Below are 19195 nucleotides of genomic sequence, written 5' to 3'. Positions count from 1 at the left end.
TCTGTGTCAAATGGATAAATAAAATCTTCAAAAAAAAATAAATAAAAACTTTAAAGAAATAAAAAAATAAATGTTTGACAGAATTCCCCTGGGAACCCACCTGACCCTGGACTTTTGTTTGCTGGGAGATTTTTGATCACTGATTTAATCCCATTGCCGGTTAGGGGTCTGTTCAAATTTTCTATTTCTTTGTGCTTCAGTTTTGGTAGTGTATATGTTCTAGGAATTTATCCATTTCTTCCAGATTGCCCAATTTGTTGGTATATAATTTTTCATAATAGTATCTTATAATTGTTTGTATTTCTGTGGTATTGGTTGTGATCTATCTTCTCTCATTTGTGATTTTATTTATTTAGGTCTTTTTTTTTCTTTTCTTTTTGATAAGTCTGGCTAGGGGGGTATCAATTTTATTCATTCTTTCAAAGAACCAGCTCCTGGTTTCATTGATCTGTTCTTTTTTTTTTTTTTTTTAATTCTGTACCATTTATTTTTGCTCTATTATTTCCCTTCTTCTGCTGGCTTTAGGTTTTACTTGTTCTTTTTCTACTTCCTTTAGGTATAAAGTTAAGTTGTGTATCTGAGATTTTTCTTCTTCCTGATAAAGGCCTATCTTGCTATATACTTCCCTCTTAATAATCACTTTTGCTACATCCCAAAGGTTTTGGACCAGCATGTTTTCATTTTCTTTTGTTTCCATGTATTTTTTTTTTTAATGTCTTCTTTGATTTCCTGGTTGACCCATTCATTCTTTAGCAGGATGTTCTTTAACCTCCATGTATTTGTGGTCTTTCCAAATTTTTTCTTGTGGTTGACCTCAAGTTTCATAGTGTTGTGGTCAGAAAATATTCGTGGTATGATCTCAGTCTTTCTATACTTGTTGAGGCCTGATTTGGGACCTAGTATATGATCTATTCTGGAGAATGCCCATGTGCTCCCAAAAAGAATATGTATTCTACTGCTTTAGGATGAAATGTTCTGAATATATCTTGTTCAGTCCATCCAGTTCAGTGTGTCCTTCAAAGCCATTGGTTCCTTGTTGATTTTCTGCTTAGATGATCTGTCCATTGCTCTAAGTGGGGTGTTAAAGTCCCCTATTGTCAGTGAGTTCCTTTATGTTTGTATTAATTGTTTTATATATTTGGGTGCTCCCAACTTGGGGGCATAAATATTTACAATCATTAGATCTTCTTGCTGGTCAGACCTGTTTATTATGATACAGTGCTCTTCAACTCTTGTTGTTACAGCCTTTGATTTAAAATCTACTTTATGGGTGTCTGGGTGGCTCAGATGGTTAAGTGTCTGCCTTTGCCCCAGGTCATGATCCCACAGTCCTGGGATCGAGCCCCACATCAGGCTCCCTGCTCAACAGAGAGCCTGCTTCTCCCTCTCCGTCTGCTGCTCCCCCTACTTGTGTTCTGTCAGATAAATCAATAAGATCTTAAAAATAAATAAATAAAATAAAATCTACTTTATCTGACATAAGCATGGCTACTCCAGCTTTCTTTTGATGTCTGTTAGCATGTTAAGTTGTTCTCCATCTCCTCACTTTCCATCTGTAGGTGCCTTTAGGTCTAAAGTGAGTCTCTTGTAGGCAGCATACAGACGTCTTGTTTTGATTGTTTTGTTTTGTTTTGTTTTTATCCATTCTGATACCCTATGTCTTTTGATTGGAGCATTTCGTCCATTTACATTCAGTGATTATTGTTAGATATGGATTCAGTGGCATTGTATTACTTGTTTTGTCCTTGTTCCTGGAGATTTTCTCTGTTCATTTCTAGTCTTTGTTACTTTTGGTCTTTCTTTTCCACTGAAAGAGTGTCCTTTAAAATTTTTTGCAGGGCTGGTTTAGTGGTCACAAACTCCTTTAGTTTTTGTCTAGGAAACACTCTCTCTCCTTCTACTCTGAATGACAATAGATAGAGTATTCTTGGTCTTTCCCATTTCCAAAATACTTTGGCTTTTCCCAGAGTATTTTCCCATTCAGCACATTGACTATATCATGCCACTCCATTCAGGACTGCTAAGTTTCTGTGGAAAGGTCTGCTGCTAGCCTTATTTGTCTTCCCTTATAAGTTAGGGACTTCTTTTGTCTTGATGCTTTTAGGATTTTTTCCTTATCTCCACATTTTGCAAATTTTACTACAATGTGTCTTGGTGTTGGCATGCTTTTGCTGATTTTGATGGGAGTTCTCTGTGCCGCCTTATTTGGATATCTGCTTCCTTCCCCAGATCAGAAAGTTTTGAGCTATAATTTCCTCAAATAAACCTTCTGCCCCTTTTTCCTTCTCTTCTTCTTCTGGGACTCCTATGATATGAATGTTATATACCTTGTGGAGTCACTGGGTCCCCTAAATCTACATTCATGATCCAATATTTTTCTTTCTCTCTTCTTTTCAGCTTCATTATTTTCCATAATTTTATTCTAGCACTTCTTCATATCTTGTCCATCCTTGTGGTCATTACATCCAGTCAATTTTGTATCTTGGTTATAGAATGTTTTATTTCAGCCCGACTAGTTTTTAGGTCTTCTATCTCTGTGATAAAGGTCTCCCTGATGTCTTCTATGCTTTTCTCAAGCCCAGCTAGTATCCTTATGGTTATTGTTTTAAATTCTGAATCAGGCATATTATTTATATCTGTTTTGATTAGATCACTACTGTGACCTTTTCTTTTTCTTTCTTTTGGGATGAATTCCTCCATCTTGGTATTTGTTTAGGTCTCTGTCTTTTTTTTTTTTAAGATTTTATTTATTTATTTGACAGACAGATCACAAGTAGGCAGAGAGGCAGGCAGAGAGAGAGAGGGGAGGAAGCAGGCTCCCCGCCGAGCAGAGAGCCCGATGTGGGGCTCGATCCCAGGACCCCGGGACCATGATCCGAGCTGAAGGCAGAGGCTTAACCCACTGAGCCACCCAGGCACCCCTCTGTCGTCTTCTGTGTATTAAGAAAGCCTGTTATATTTCCTGCTCCTGAGAGTAATGGCTCTATGAAGAAGAGGTTCATATGCTGTCCAGGGCTAGGCACTTCCAAGAAGTGTCTCTCTAGATGCTGTGTACATCTGCTGCTGTGTTATGTCTATTCTTTCCCTCAGGTCAGTCCTCTGCGGAATTTCACCTTGCCTGCACTGGGGACTGCTTGGAACTTGGCCAGAGTGGCAAATTTTAACTACGTGTGCTCTGGTCTGTTTATTAAGAGAGACCTGATGCTTTGCAGCACTCTATGGTCAGTAGACTTGGTGCATACAGTGCAGTTATGCTGGTCTTCTAGGGGAGGGGCCCGCTATCCAGGTTCTCAGGCACGCTTGCCCTACTAAAGAAGCAACTGCAGAGTGCAAGAGGGCAGGGCTTGGTGTAAGCAGTTTATGCTGCCACTGTTGGCTTGTGTTGCTTACTGAAGTTAGTTTATGCTGAGGGGCAGGGAAGATGTTTATGCTGCCACTGTTGGCTTGTGTTGCTTACTGAAGTTAGTTTATGCTGAGGGGCAGCCCTCTCCCTAGAGGGGAGTTTATGCCCACTACTGTCTAGGAAGCCCATAGAAAAGAGCGAACAATCTTCCCTCGTATGTCCCAGGGATCCCACAGATCCCTGCCTTCCCCCTGTGTCCAGATGTCTGCCCACCTGGCAGTGCAGGGCACCTGTGTTTTATCCCAGGCAGGCTGGCTGAGTTTTACAGCTCCAAACTTTTGGGACCTGGCATGGCTTGGACCTTCCCTCTGGGGAAAGGTCTTGCCACACTGGGGCTGGTACAGTTTTGTCCTAGAAGGAGTTAGGAATAAAGTGAAGCAAAAACCAGTGACCAGGCTAGCCACCCTCAGAAGATGTTTGTGTCTATGCTAAGGGTTGGGGGAGCATAATGGTACCTGCCACCTTTTTTCCTTGGAGAAGCAATTCTACTTCCTGCAGATGCACTCCAAGAAGGGGGAACCATCTCTGTATCCCAGGGGATCCTTGGATCACGCTGTCTGCTCTCAGGCTTTCTGCCCTCCTCCACAGGAGGACTGCAGCACCTACCAGGCCCCACACCAGCCATGGCACAGAACTCTAAAACTCCAGTCTTTTGAGTTCTGTTGACTGTAAAAACTCACAATAATCAGCCCCTCTCATTTTCCCAGTCAGTTGCTTGGGGGAAATGATTTCCGTGTGTGAAATGTTACCCCTGTGCAACACCCCCCACCACCTTGCCTGTCTCCATGATTAGGTCTCCCTCCCCTCTGCAGCACCCGCCATCCTTTTCTCCCCCACATCACATCTGCACACCTCCAACCTTCCACGATGTGACCTTTTCTCTCCCTCTGGTGGTGCAGTTTGTTCTGTCAGTACTCAGATTTCTTGAGTGTTCAGAATAATAGCTGTGTTCAAGGGATAAGGTAAGCCTAGGGTCCTCCTACTACTCTCCCATCTTTGCTCGAAAAACCAGAAGTTTTTGATTTTCATGAAGTTCAGATTACCCATCTTTTTTTTTTTTTTAAAGATTTTATTTATTTATTTGACAGACAGAGATCACAAGTAGGCAGAGAGGCAGGCAGAGAGAGAGGAGAAAGCAGACTCTCCATGGAGCGGAGAGCCCGACGTGGGGCTCGATCCCAGGACGCTGGGATCATGACCTGAGCCGAAGGCAGAGGCTTTAACCCACTGAGCCACCCAGGCGCCCCTACCCATCATTTCTTTAAAGGATTGTACCTTTGGTGTTACAGCTAAAAATTCATTAACATACCCAAGGGCATCTAGGTTTTTTCTTGTTATCTTCTAAGAGTTTTACAGTTTTGCATTCTACCTTGAGATCTGTGATCCATTTTGAATTAATTTTTGTGAAGGTTGTAAGGTCTGTGTCTGGATTCTTTTTTTTTCTTTTCCTTTTGCATGTAGATGTCCAGTTGTCTCAGCACCATTTGTTGAAAAAACTATTTTGCTCTATTGTATTGCTTTTATTCTTTTTGTCAAAAATCAGTTGATTATATTTATGTGGGCTTACATCTGGGCTTCCTATTTTGTTTCACTGATCTGTCTTTTCTTTTCCCAATACCATTATGTCTTCATTACTATAGCTTAATAGTAGGTCTAGAAGTCAGGTAGTGTCAGTCCTCCAACTCTGTTCTTCTCCTTCAATATTGTGTTGGCTATTGTCAACACATAATGACTATTCATATAAGCTCTAGAATCAATTTTTTGATAGTCATAAAATAACTTGCAGGGATTTTGACTGAGATTACATTAAATCTATAGATTGAGTTGTGAAGACTTGACATCTTGACCATACTGAGTCTTGTCATCCAGGAACATGGAATCTCTCTCCACTTTAGTTCTTTTATTTCTTTCATCGAAGTTTTATAGTTTTCCTCCTATAAATCTTGTATATATCTTATTGAATTGATACCTAAATATTTCATTTTTTATGATAATGTATATGGTACTGCATTTTTAATTTTAAATCCCACTTGTTCATTGCTGGTACATAGGAAAGCAATGGATTTTTGTTTATTAACCTTGTATTCTGCAGCCTTACTATAATCACTTATTGGTTCTAGTTTTTTTCGTCCTTTTTTCCTGATTTTCTAAATAGATAAACATAGCATCTGCTAACAAAGACAGATTTCTTCCTTACCAATCTGTGTAACTTATTTTCTTTTCTTGTCTTATTGCATTAGCTAGGACTTTTATGATATTGAAAAGGAGTGAGAGGGGACATCTTTGCCTTGTTCCTGATCTTAGTGGAAAAGCTTTGAGTTTCTCAACATTTAAGTATGCTGTAAGGTTTTTGTACATGTTCTTTATCAAGTTGAGGAAGTTTCCTTTTAGTCCTAGTTTACTCATAGTTTTTATCATGAACAGGTATTGGATACAGTCAAATACTTTTTCTGCCTCTATTAATGTGATCATGTGATTTTTCTTGTTTAGCCTGTTGATATGATGGATTACACTAACTGATTTCCAAATGCTGAATTAGCCTAGTGCCAGCCTGGTTGTGGTGTATAACTCTTTTTATACACTGTTGGATTTGATTTGCTAATATACTGTTGAGGATTTCTGTGCCTATGTTCATTGGTCTGCAGTTTTCTTTTAATGTCTTTGTATGTATTTTGGTTTTAAATAATGCTGGCCTAATAAAGTTAGAAAGTATTCCCTCTTCTATTACCTAAAACAGATTGTTGAGAATGGTATCATTTCTTCCTTAAATGTTTGGTAGAATTCACCAGTAGACCCATCTGAGTCTGGTGCTTTCTGTTTTGGAAGGTTATTAATTATTGATTTAATTTCTTTAATAGATACAGGTCTATTCACATTGTCTATTTCCTCTTGTGTGAGTTTGGACAAATTGTGTCTTTCAAGTATTTTCTTTTTAAAAGGAAAAGATTTACCAAAGAGAGAGAGCAGAGTGAGAAAGAGCATGAGTGGGCTAGGGGAGGGGCAGAGGGAAAGGGAGAAGCAGGCTCCCAGCTGAGGAGGGAGCCCAGGCTCAATCCTGGGATCATGAACCAAACTGAAGGCAGACACCTTTTTTTTTTTCTTTTTAAAGATTTTATTTATTCATTTGAGAGAGAAAGAGAGACAGAGAGAGCAGAAGCAGGGAGAGCAGCAGACAGAGGGTGAGGGAGAAGCGGGCTTCATGCTGAGCACAGGAGCCCAACATGGGGCTTGATCCCAGGACCTGGAGATCATTACCTGAGCCAAAGGTAGATGCTTAACCATCTGAGCCACCCAGGTGTCCCTCAAGAAATTAGTCTTTTCATCTAGGTTACCAAATTTGAGGGTGTTGTTATTCATAGTATTCCTTCACGTTTTTAACATCAATAAAATCTGTAGTGAGGTCCTTGTTTTCATTTCTGATATTAGTAAATTGTGTCCTCTTTTTTTTTTTTTTTTTTTTTTCAGTTATCCCAGCTACAGGTATCAATTTTAGTGATCTTGTTGACGAACCAGCTCTTGGCTTCACTGACTTTTTTCTATTGATTTCCTTGATCAATTCCATTGATTTATGCTCTGATTCTTATTGTTTCCTTTCTTTTGCTTTGGATTTAATTTGCTCTTCTTTTCCTAGTTTCCTAAGGTAAAAGCTTAGATGATTGGTTTTAGCTCTTTTCTAATACATAAATTCAATGCTATAAATTTCCCTCTGAACACTGCTTTCAACGTACTCCACTGATAAACTGTATTGTCATTTTCATGAAGCTCAAAATATTTTTCAATTTCTGTGGAGATTTCTTCTTTCTCCTTTGTGTTATTTAGAAATGTATAACTTAATCTCTACATATTCAGGAATTCTGTTATCCTAAGGTTACTAGTTTCTGGTTTAGTTCCATTGTGGTCTGAGAGCAGACACTATATGATTTCTATTCTTTCACATTTGTTAAATTGTGTTTTATGGCCCAGAATGTAGTCTATCATGGTGAATGTTCCATGTGAACTTGAAAAGAATATGTATTCTGCAGTTGTTGGACAAAGTAATCTGTAGATATCAATCACATCCAGTTGATAGATGGTGTTCTTGAGTTCAAGTAGGGCCTTACTGATTTGTTGCCTGCTAGATGTGTCCATTTCTGCTGGAAGGGTGTTAAAGTCTCCAAATATGATAATGGATTCATCCATTTCTCCTTGTAATTCTATTAGTTTTTGCCTTATGTAGTTTGACATTCTGTTGTTAGGTGCATACACATGAAAGAATATATGTCTTTTTGGAGAACTGAGCCTTTTATCATTACATAATGCCTCTCTTTATCCCTGATAATCTTCCTTGCTTTGAAGTCTGCTCTTTTTGAAATTAGTATAACTACTGTAGCTTTCTTTTAATTAGTGTTGGCATAATGTATTTTTCTCTACCCATTTAATCTATAAGTGTCTTGGGGCACCTGGCTGGCTCAGTCAATAGAGCAACTCTTAGATCGTGGGGTTGTGAGTTCAAGCCCTACACTGGGTGTAGACATTAAAAATAAAAAAAAATTTTTTTAAGATTTTATTTATTTATTTGACAGACAGAGATCACAAGTAGGCAGAGAGGCAGGCAGGGGGTGGGGAAGGAAGCAGGCTCCCTGCTGAGCAGAGAACCTGATGTGGGGCTCAACCCCAGGACCCTGAGATCATGACCTAAGCTGAAGGCAGAGACTTAACCCATTGAGCCACCCAGGTGCCCCAACATTAAAATAAAATCTTAAAAAGAATCTATAAGTGTCTTTATAGTTAAAATGGGTTTCTTTAAAAAAAGAGAGAGAGAAAGATAATAAGAAATAGACTCATTTAACTGTTGAGCACAAATTGGTAGTTACCAGAGGGGAGGTAGCTGGGGGTATGGGTGAAATAAATCATGGGGATTAAATAGTACATTTATTATGCTGAGCACTGAGTAGTGTATAGAACTGTTGTATCACTACACTGTACAGGTGAAACTAATATAACATTGTATGTTAACTATACTGGAAAATTTTAAAACTGAATAAAATAAAAAAATAAAGTGGATTTCTTATTGACAATATATAGTTGGTTCTTGTTTTTTGATCCATCCTAACTATATCTGTCTTTTAATTGGCGCATTTAGACCACTGATGGTCAGAGTGATTGTTGATATATTTGGATTGAAGTCTACTATATTTGTTACCATTTTCTATTTGTTGCTCTTGTTTTCTGTTCTTATTTTGTCTTCTACCATATTTCTGCTTTTTATGGCTTCAGTTGAACATTTTATATGATTTCACTTTATCTTTTTTATTAAGTATTATTAGTTATACTTCCTTTTTTACTTTTTTTAGTGGTTGCTCCAGAGCTTGCAATATATATTTAAAACTAATCCAAGTCCACTTTCAAACAACATTATATTCCTTCATGGGTAGTGTACACACCTTATATAATAACAAAATAATCCTAATTCTTTTCTTTCACCTATCATTGCTGTCATTTTACTTATATATAAGCATACATAAGCAAACACACACACACACACACACACACACACACACACACACACAAACACACATACAGTTGAACCCTGAACAACACAGGTTTTAATCACATAGATCCATCTATATGTGGATTTTTTTCATAAATACAGTACAGTACTGTAATTCTATTTTCTGCTATGATTTTCTTAACATTTTACTCTAGTTTTATTGTAAAAAATATAATACATAATATATACAACATACAAAATATGTATGTGTTAACTGACTGTTTATATTATTGGTAAGCCTTCCAGTCAACAGTAGACTATGAGTAGTTAAGTTTTGGGGAAGTCAAAAGTTATGCATGGATTTTCAGTATGCCAGGGTCAGTACCCTTAACCTCCATATTTTCAAGAGTCTTCTGTCTATCAACTATGTTCCCAAATACATTATTGCTGTTATTTTGAACAAACTGTCAACTGTTAGATTAAAAAAATAAAACTTTTCATTTTACCTTCATTTATTCCATCTTTTCTTTATGCAGATCCAAGTTTCTGACCTTTATTATTTTCCTGCTCTCTAAAGAGCATCTTTTAATATTTCTTATAAGGCAGGTCTAATGGCAACAGATTTTCTCAATTTTTGTTTGTCTGAGAAAGTTTTTATTTCTCCTTCATTTTTGAAGGTAATTTCATAGGATACAGAATTCCAGGTTGATTTTTTTTTTCTCTCTCAACACTTTAAATTTTCACATCTCTCTCTTCTTTTTTTTAAAAATTAATTTATTTATGTTAATAAACATATAATGTATTTTTATCCCCAGGGGTACAGGTCTGTGAATCGCCAGGTTTACACATTTCCCAGCACTCATCATAGCACATACCCTCCCCAATGTCCATATCCCCACCACCCTCTCCCGTGCCCCCTCCCCCCAGCAACCCTCAGTCTGTTTTTTGAGATTGAGTCTTTTATGGTTTGTCTCCCTCCCAATCCCATCTTCTTTCATTTTTTTCTTTTCCTACATCCCCCCAAACCCCCCACATTGCATCTCCACTTCCTCGTATCAAAGAGATCATATGATAGTTGTCTTTCTCCGACTGACTTATTTCACTAAGCATAATACCCTCTAGTTTCATCCACGTCGTCGCAAATGGCAAGATTTCATTTCTTTTGATGGCTGCATAGTATTCCATTGTGCATATGTACCACACCTTCTTTATCCATTCATCTGTTGATGGACATCTAGGTTCTTTCCATAGTTTGGCTATTGTGGACATTGCTGCTATAAACATTCGGGTGCACGTGCCCCTTCGGAGCACCACGTTTGTATCTTTAGGATATATACCCAGTAGTGCAATTGCTGGGTCATAGGGTAGCTCTATTTTCAGTTTTTTGAGGAACCTCCACACTGTTTTCCGGAGTGGTTGCACTAGCTAGCATTCCCACCAACAACGTAGGAGGGTTCCCCTTTCTCCGCATCCTCGCCAGCATCTGTCATTTCTTGACTTGTTAATTTTAGCCATTCTGACTGGTGTGAGGTGGTATCTCATTGTGGTTTTGATTTGTATGTCCCTGATGCCGAGTGATGTGGAGCACTTTTTCATGTGTCTGTTGGCCATCTGAATGTCTTCTTTGCAGAAATGTCTGTTCATGTCCTCTCCCCATTTCTTGATTGGATTATTTGTTCTTTGGGTGTTGAGTTTGATAAGCTCTTTATAGATTTCGGATACTAGCCCTTTATCTGATATGTCGTTTGCAAATATCGTCTCCCATTCTGTCAGTTGTCTTTTGGTTTTGTTAACTGTTTCCTTTGCTGTGCAAAAGCCTTTGATCTTGATGAAATCCCAATAGTTCATTTTTGCCCTTGCTTCTGTTGCCTTTGGCGATGTTCCTAGGAAAAAGTTGCTGCGGTTGAGGTCAAAGAGGTTGCTGCCCACATTCTCCTCAAGGATTTTGATGGATTCCTTTCTCACATTGAGGTCCTTCATCCATTTTGAGTCTATTTTCATGTGTGGTGTAAGGAAATAGTCCAATTTCATTTTTCTGCATGTGGCTGTCCAATTTTCCCAGCACCATTTGTTGAAGAGGCTGTCTTTTTTCCATTGGACATTCTTTACTGCTTTGTCGAAGATTAGTTGACCATAGAGTTGAGGGTCTATTTCTGGGCTCTCTATTCTGTTCCATTGATCTGTATGTCTGTTTTTGTGTCAGTACCATACTGTCTTGATGATGACAGCTTTGTAATAGAGCTTGAAGTCTGGAATTGTGATGCCACTGACTTTGGCTTTCTTTTTCAATATTTCTTTCGCTATTCGAGGTCTTTTCTGGTTCCATATAAATTTTAGGATTATTTGTTCTATTTCTTTGAAAAAAATGGATGGGATTTTGATAGGGATTGCATTAAATGCGTAGATTGCTTTAGGTAAAATAGACATTTTCACAATATTTGTCCTTCCAATCCATGAGCATGGAACATTTTTCCATTTCTTTGTGTCTTCCTCAATTTCTTTCATGAGTACTTTATAGTTTTCTGAGTATAGATTCTTTGCCTCTTTGGTTAGGTTTATTCCTAGGTATCTTATGGTTTTGGGTGCGATTGTAAATGGGACTGACTCCTCAATTTCTCTTTCTTCTGTCTTGTTGTTAGTGTAAAGAAATGCAACTGATTTCTGTGCATTGACTTTATATCCTGACACTTTACTGAATTCCTGTACAAGTTCTAGCAGTTTTGAAGTGGAGCCTTTTGGGTTTTCCACATATAGTATCATATCTGCAAAGAGTGAGAGTTTGACTTCTTCTTTGCCAATTTGGATGCCTTTAATTTCTTTTTGTTGTCTGATTGCTGAGGCTAGGACTTCTAGTACTATGTTGAACAGCAGTGGTGAAAACGGACATCCTGGCCGTGTTCCTGACCTTAGTGGAAAAGCTTTCAGTTTTTCTCCATTGAGAATGATATTTTCAGTGGGTTTTTCATAGATGGCTTTGATAATATTGAGGTATGTGCCCTCTATCCCTACACTTTGAAGAGTTTTAATCAGGAAGGGATGCTGCACTTTGCCAAATGCTTTTTCAGCATCTATTGAGAGTATCATATGGTTCTTATTCTTTCTTTTATTAATGTATTGTATCACATTGATGGATTTGCGGATGTTGAACCAACCTTGCAGCTCTGGAATAAATCCCACTTGGTCATGATGAATAAACCTTTTAATGTACTGTTGGATCCTATTGGCCAGTATTTTGGTGAGAATTTTTGCATCTGTGTTCATCAAGGATATTGGTCTGTAATTCTCTTTTTTGATGGGATCCTTGTCTGGTTTTGGGATCAAGATGATGCTGGCCTCATAAAATGAGTTTGGAAGTTTTCCTTCCATTTCTATTTTTTGGAACAGTTTCAGGAGACTAGGAATTAATTCTTCTTTAAATGTTTGGTAGAATTCCCCTGGGAAGCCGTCTGGTCCTGGACTTTTGTTTGGAGATTTTTGATGACTGTTTCAATCTCCTTACTGGTTATGGGTCTGTTCAGGTTTTCTATTTCTTCCTGGTTCAGTTGTGGTAGTTTATATGTCTCTAGAAATGTACCCATTTCTTCCAGATTGTCAAATTTGTTGGCATAGAGTTGCTCATAGTATGTTTTTATAATTGTTTGTATTTCTTTGGTGTTGGTTGTGATCTCTCCTCTTTCATTCATGATTTTATTTATTTGCATCCTTTCTCTTTTCTTTTTGATAAGTCTGGCCAGGGGTTTGTCAATCTTATTAATTCTTTCAAAGAACCAGCTCCTAGTTTCATTGATTTTTTCTATTGTTTTTTTAGTTTCTATTTCATTGACTTCTGCTCTGATCTTTATGATTTCTCTTCTCCTGCTGGGTTTAGGCTTTCTTTGTTGTTCTTTCTCCAGCTCCTTTAGGTGTAGGGTTAGGTTGTGTATTTGAGACCTTTCTTGTTTCTTGAGAAAGGCTTGTACCGCTATATATTTTCCTCTCAGGACTACCTTTGTTGTGTCCCACAGATTTTGAACCGTTGTGTTTTCATTATCATTTGTTTCCATGATTTTTTTCAATTCTTCTTTAATTTCCTGGTTGACCCGTTCATTTTTTAGAAGGATGCTGTTTAGTCTCCATGTATTTGTGTTCTTTCCGAATTTCCTCTTGTGATTGAGTTCTAGCTTCAGAGCATTGTGGTCTGTAAATATGCAGGGAATGATCCCAATCTTTTGATACCGGTTGAGACCTGATTTATGACCCAGGATGTGGTCTATTCTGGAGAATGTTCCATGTGCACTAGAGAAGAATGTATATTCTGTTCCTTTGGGATGGAATGTTCTGAATATATCTGTGATGTCCATCTGGTCCAGTGTGTCATTTAAGGCCTTTATTTCCTTGTTGATCTTTTGCTTGGATGATCTGTCCATTTCAGTGAGGGGAGTGTTAAAGTCCCCTGCTATTATTGTATTACTGTCGATGTATTTCTTTGATTTTGTTATTAATTGGTTTATATAGTTGGCTGCTCCCATGTTAGGGGCATAGATATTTAAGATTGCTAGGTCTTCTTGTTGGAAAGACCCTTTGAGTATGATATAGTGTCCTTCCTCATCTCTTATTATAGTCTTTGGCTTAAAATCTAATTGATCTGATATAAGGATTGCCATCCCAGCTTTCTTCTAATGTCCATTAGCATGGTACATTGTTTTCCACCCCCTCATTTTAAATCTGGAGGAGTCTTCGGGTCTAAAATGAGTTTCTTGTAGGCAGCATATTGATGGGTTTTGTTTTTTTTATCCATTCTGATACCCTGTGTCTTTTGATTGGCATTTAGCCCATTAACATTCAGGGTAACTATTGAGAGATATGAATTTAGTGCCATTGTATTGCCTGTAAGGTGACTATTACTGTATATTGTCTCTGTTTCTTTCTGATCTACTATTTTTAGGGTCTCTCTTTGCTTAGAGGACCCCTTTCAATATTTCCCGTAGAGCTGGTTTGGTGTTTGCAAATTCTTTCAGCTTTTGTTTGTCCTGGAAGCTCTTTATCTCTCCTTCTATTTTCAATGATAGCCTAGCCGGATATAGTATTCCTGGCTGCATGTTTTTCTCGTTTAGTGCTCTGAATATATCATGCCAGTTCTTTCTGGCCTGCCAGGTCTCTGTGGATAGGTCCGCTGCCAATCTAATGTTTTTACCCTTGTATGTTACAGATTTCTTTTCCCGGGCTACTTTCAGGATTTTATCTTTGTCGCTAAGACTTGTAAATTTTACTATCAGGTGACGAGGTGTGGACCTATTTTTATTGATTTTGAGGGGCGTTCTTAGCATCTCCTGGATTTTGATGTTTGTTCCCTTTGCCATATTAGGGAAATTCTCTCCAATAATTGTCTCCAATATACCTTCTGCTCCCCTCTCTCTTTCTTCTTCTTCTGGAATCCCAATTATTCTAATGTGTCATCTTATGGTGTCGCTTATCTCTCGAATTCTCTCCTCGTGGTCCAGTATTTGTCTGTCTCTCTTTTGCTCAGCTTCTTTATTCTCTGTCATTTGGTCTTCTATGTCACTAATTCTTTCTTCTGCCTCATTTATCCTAGCAGTAAGAGCTTCCATTTTTTATTGCACCTCATTAATAGCTTTTTTTGATTTCAACTTGGTTAGATTTTAGTTCTTTTATTTCTCCAGAAAGGGCTTTTATCTCTCCAGAGAGGGTTTCTCTAAAATCTTCTATGCCTTTTTCGAGCCCGGCTAGAACCTTGAGAATCATCATTCTGAACTCTAGATCTGTCATATTACCAATGTCCGTATTGATTAGGTCCCCAGACTTCAGTACTGCCTCTCGTTCTTTTTTTTGTGGTGAGTTTTTCCGCCTTGTCATTTTGTCCAGATAAGATTTGCTTTCTCCTCCTGTGGAATTTCGCTGTTCTTGGTGAGTGAAGTTGGTCTTGGCTGGGTTTCTTGTTGATCTTCTGGGGGAGGGGCCTGTTGTAGTGATTCTCAAGTATCTTTGCCACAGGCAGAATTGCACGGCCCTTGCCAGGGGCCGGGCTAAGTAACCCGCTTGGGCTTGCTTTCGGGAGCTTTTGTTCCCTGAGCGCTTTCCGTAGAGTTCCGGAGGACGGGAATGAAGATGGCAGCCTCCCAATCTCCGGCCCGGAGGAGCAGAGAGCTTGGGGTCCCGCTCCTCAGTGCGCCCTCAGAGAAAAGTGCCCAACCACCCCTGCCTCCCTGGCCTCCAGTCACACCTGGAGGAAAGCAATCAATTGCTGGCACTTGGAGAAAAGCACCTGGTCGCTTCCGTCTCCATGACCTCTGGCTGTGCTCCAAGCCCATCCAGACTGCGACTGGCTCAAGGTAACCCCGGGCTGAGAGCTCACTCCTCAGCTTTGTCACTGTAGCCGGCTTCCCCGCTCTAATACCTGCGAGCTCTGCGACACTCAGACACCCCCGGTCCTTCTGTGACCCCACGGGACCTGGGGTTATGCTGACCCCGCCTGGGCTTCCCCCCGGTTTAGCCTCTGGAGCGATGTCCCTCTGTGGAGCAGAGTTTTAAAAGTCCTGATTTAGTGCTCCCATTGCTCCGCCACTTGCCGGGAGCCGGCCCCTCCCCCCGCGGTCTGTCTTCCCGTCGCTTTGGATTCACTTCTCTGCAGGTCCTACCTTTCAGAAAGTGATTGATTTTCTGTTTCCAGAATTGTTGCTCTTCTTCTCTTCGATTTCCCGTTGGATTTGTAGGTGTTCACAATGGTTAGATAAGCTGTCTAGCTGATCTCCTGCTACCCGATGTCTTCTCAGCCTGCTACTTCTCTGCCATCTTGACTCCTCCTCCATGTCTCTCTCTTCTTGCACACATGATTTCTGAGAAGTCAGAAGTAATTTTCATCTTTGGTCCTCTGTAAGTAAGGTATTTTTGTCCTCTAGATTCTGTCAAAATTTCTTCTTTATCTTGATTTTCTTTAGTTTGAATAAGATATGTCTTATCAGTGAAAAGTACTTATCAGTAAAAGAAGTGTACTTCTTTTGACATTTATCCTGCTTGGTGTTCAGTAAAAGAAGTGTACTTTTTTTGGCATTTATCCTACTTGGTGTTCTCTGGGCTTCCTAACTCTGTAGTTTGGTGTCTGATATTAATTTGGGGGAAATCCTCAGTGATTGTTTCAAATATGCCTTCTGTTCCTTTCTCTCTTTCTTCTTCTGGTATTTCCATTACACATTTATTTTATCTTTGTAGTTGTCCATAGCTCTTGGATATTCTGTTCCTTTTTTCAGTCTTTGTGTCTTTATTCTCTTTGCTTTCCAGTTTTATGACTTGCTGTGGTTCTAACTTCTATCTCCAAAATTCTTTCCTAAGCTATGTCCAGCTTACTAGTGAGCCCATCAAGGATATTCTTCATTTCTGTTATAGCATTTTTTATTTCTAGCATTTTTTTAATTTAAGATTTCCTTTTCTCTGTTTACATCGTCTGATCTTGCATGCTATCCACTTTATCCATTAGACCTCCTTAGCATGTTATCATAGTCATTTTAAATTCCTGACCTGATAATTCCAACATATCTCCCATGTCTGGTTCTAATGTTTATACTGTCTCTTCAAATTGTGTTTTTTTGCCTTTCAGTATGCCTTTTGATTCCTGACTGATACACATAATATACTGAGTGAGGAGAACTACTGTAAATAGGCCTTTAGTAATGTGGTGGTGAGGTGGGAAAGAGGGGGAAAATAAGTATTCTATTGTTCTGTGATTATGTCTCAGTCTTTTGGTGAGCCTATGCATATGGACTGTGAATTTCCTAAGTGTTTCTCAGTTTTTTCTCCACCTGCCCCCTCCCCAGGTAGGGCAAGATGGCTAGAGGAGGATAGAGTTATTATCCTTCCCCCAGGTGAGTTAGGCCATAGTAATACCAGCAGGTTAGACTCTGGTTAACTAGTTTCTCCCAATAACTGACCTTGTTAAGAACACAGTGCTCTGGCATATTTCAAAATAGTTCCCTTTCCACTCCCCACATGAGGGGCTTTTTCCCTAAACCCCCTGTGAGAACCTAGTTGAGCTCCTGGAGGTAAATCTCACAAAATTGTGGGAGCTCCAGTGACTAGATCCCCCTAAAATTTAATTCTCAGAGCCTCCAGCAATTCATCAATTTTTTTTTAAAGATTTTATTTATTTGACAGGGAGAAAGAGATAGCAAGAGAGGGAAAACAAGCAGGGGGAGTGGGAGAGGGAGAAGCAGGCTTCCAGCTGAGCAGGGAACTCGATGTGGGGCTTGATCCCAGAACCCTGGGATCATGACCTGAGCCAAAGGCAGACACTTAACAACTGAGCCACCCAGGCACCCTGCAATTCATCAGTCATTGTTCAGGTTTTCCTATCTGGAATTGGTTTCTGGAGTCTTTTCCACTCATGAATCTCTGGGATTCTGGGAATCCATGCCTCCTTATAACCTGTCTGACTCTCTAATCTTAGGGCAGCAGTTTGCCCTGAATCCTCCCCTTTCTTACAGATCCAAGAAAAGTTGTTTTGCTTTTTCAGTTTGTTCCGCTTTTTCCTTGTTGATAGGACAGATGGCAACTGCCAAGCTCCTTACATGGAACTAAAAACTGCCACTGAACTTTTTAAAAATGTTAACTTTTTATCCTTTTCACCAAGATGCTTACATGAGTCCAAAGTAAAGAGTCCACAGCCAACCATGAAGGGCTGGAGAAGGCCAGCTGGTCCCCCAGACAATTCCATCCCTGCTAATGTAAGGTGAATTATCCTCATTGCTCAGAAATTCAACCCTGCCAGAATCCCAGAGCTGATTTCATTCAGGGACACTGATTAATTCCTTTAAAACTTCTAAGAGAGTATCTAAGATGTCAACTGTTATGGTTTAATTCTTATAGGGAATCTCTCACGTCACAGTTATTTAGAAAAGAAGAGGCTCAGTGTTCATCGCTGTCAGCCCGGAACTCCCCACAATTAAACAACTGTTAGACCTGACGTAAATATTACCTCCAAAGTAGGTGATCCATTAAGCCTGCTTTTAAAGAATTATCAAAGATATCTATAGGGATCTCCCAATCTCATATGTTCCCCCTTTCTCATACAGAGCATTTCACCGAAAACAAGTCTGCAGCCGTCCCCAAGTAAACTGACACCACACAAAGTTGTTCTCTCTAGGGGGAGAGCAAGAAATCTATTCTCCATCTGTATAAGAGCCAAAAGTATCCATGCATAGTCTTAAAAAATCAGAGGAGAGAGGCACCTGGGTGGCTCAGTCAGTTAAGCATCTGCCTTTGGTTCAGATCATGATCTTGGGTTCAAGCTCTGTGTCAGGCTCCCTGCTCAGTGGGGAGTCTGCAAACCGGCCCCCCTACTCACACACTCCCTAATAAATAAATAATCTTTAAAAATAAATAAATAAATACTCAGAGAATTGGGATCATAACTGGCACTTATCTTGAGGATTACAGACATTTGATAACATCTATTCATAAAATGCTGTATCATTAGGGTATCCTTTAAATACCTGTTTGAAAGCCAAGCCCTATCTAAATTTCTGTTCAGAAATCTGAGACCTTAAGAAAGGTTTCTTTTCCTGATCATTTCAATTACTTCTCTTATACACACATTAAGTTATACTGACACAGGAAACAGTAGAGCAAAACAGTACAGCCCTAAAACAATACTGGAGAACTGCACATTCATCCCAGCTTTGGCCCTTGTCCCTTACTTCTCTGTCACCTTGGGCCATTCTTCTGTGGGACAAAAACCATGTTTTGTTGATCTTTGTATATTAAATAACCTTGTGTAGATTAGATGATTATTAAATTATGAACTTCCAGTACTCAAAAACTATTTCATAACTGATTACTTTTCTTGATAAAATGCTGAAGAGCTGCTGCCAAATAAGTGTGTGTTTCAGGGAAGCAAAGAGGATATTTAAAGCATTTTTAACTTTTATTTTTACCAAAATGTGTAATAAGAAATATATTTTACATCATAATCATTACATACTAACATATGTATATATCTATCCAAAACAGAAATTATTAGCAAAAAGGCAATTTACCCTCAATGTATCTGATGCTTTTGGTTATTTTCTATTTCATTTTCTAAAATGCTAATCATGACTCACTAAAATATGTCATGACTTTCTAATGATTTGTGATCTGGAATTTGAAAAACGTTGATTTAGAGAACTATCTTCTGGAAACAAATATGAAAACAAACAAAAAATAAACTAGAAAAAAAAGTTGTAAAATAACAGTTACTTACTTGGTTGCTGCAAAAACAACACTGAATGGCATCTGTTGAAATGGAAGGAAAGGTCTGGTGGAGAAAGACAAACAAAAACATGTGGGACTTT

General features: G+C 38.9%; 1 protein-coding gene across 1 annotated transcript in view; it reads right to left on the bottom strand.

Annotated features, from left to right (window-relative positions):
* CFAP91 (cilia and flagella associated protein 91) overlaps window positions 1–19195 on the bottom strand; it is a gene marked incomplete at its 3' end in the record, with an annotated part of 127579 nt that overhangs the window by 98987 nt on the left and 9397 nt on the right. The window contains 1 exon segment of the mRNA XM_080800349.1: window positions 19105–19158. Coding sequence (XP_080656475.1) covers window positions 19105–19158 — 54 coding nt within the window.

The sequence above is a fragment of the Martes martes genome (assembly GCF_963455335.1).
Source record: "Martes martes genome assembly, chromosome: 1".
In the NCBI taxonomy this organism is placed as follows: domain Eukaryota; kingdom Metazoa; phylum Chordata; class Mammalia; order Carnivora; family Mustelidae; genus Martes; species Martes martes.
This window is presented reverse-complemented; position numbering and strand designations above follow the sequence as displayed.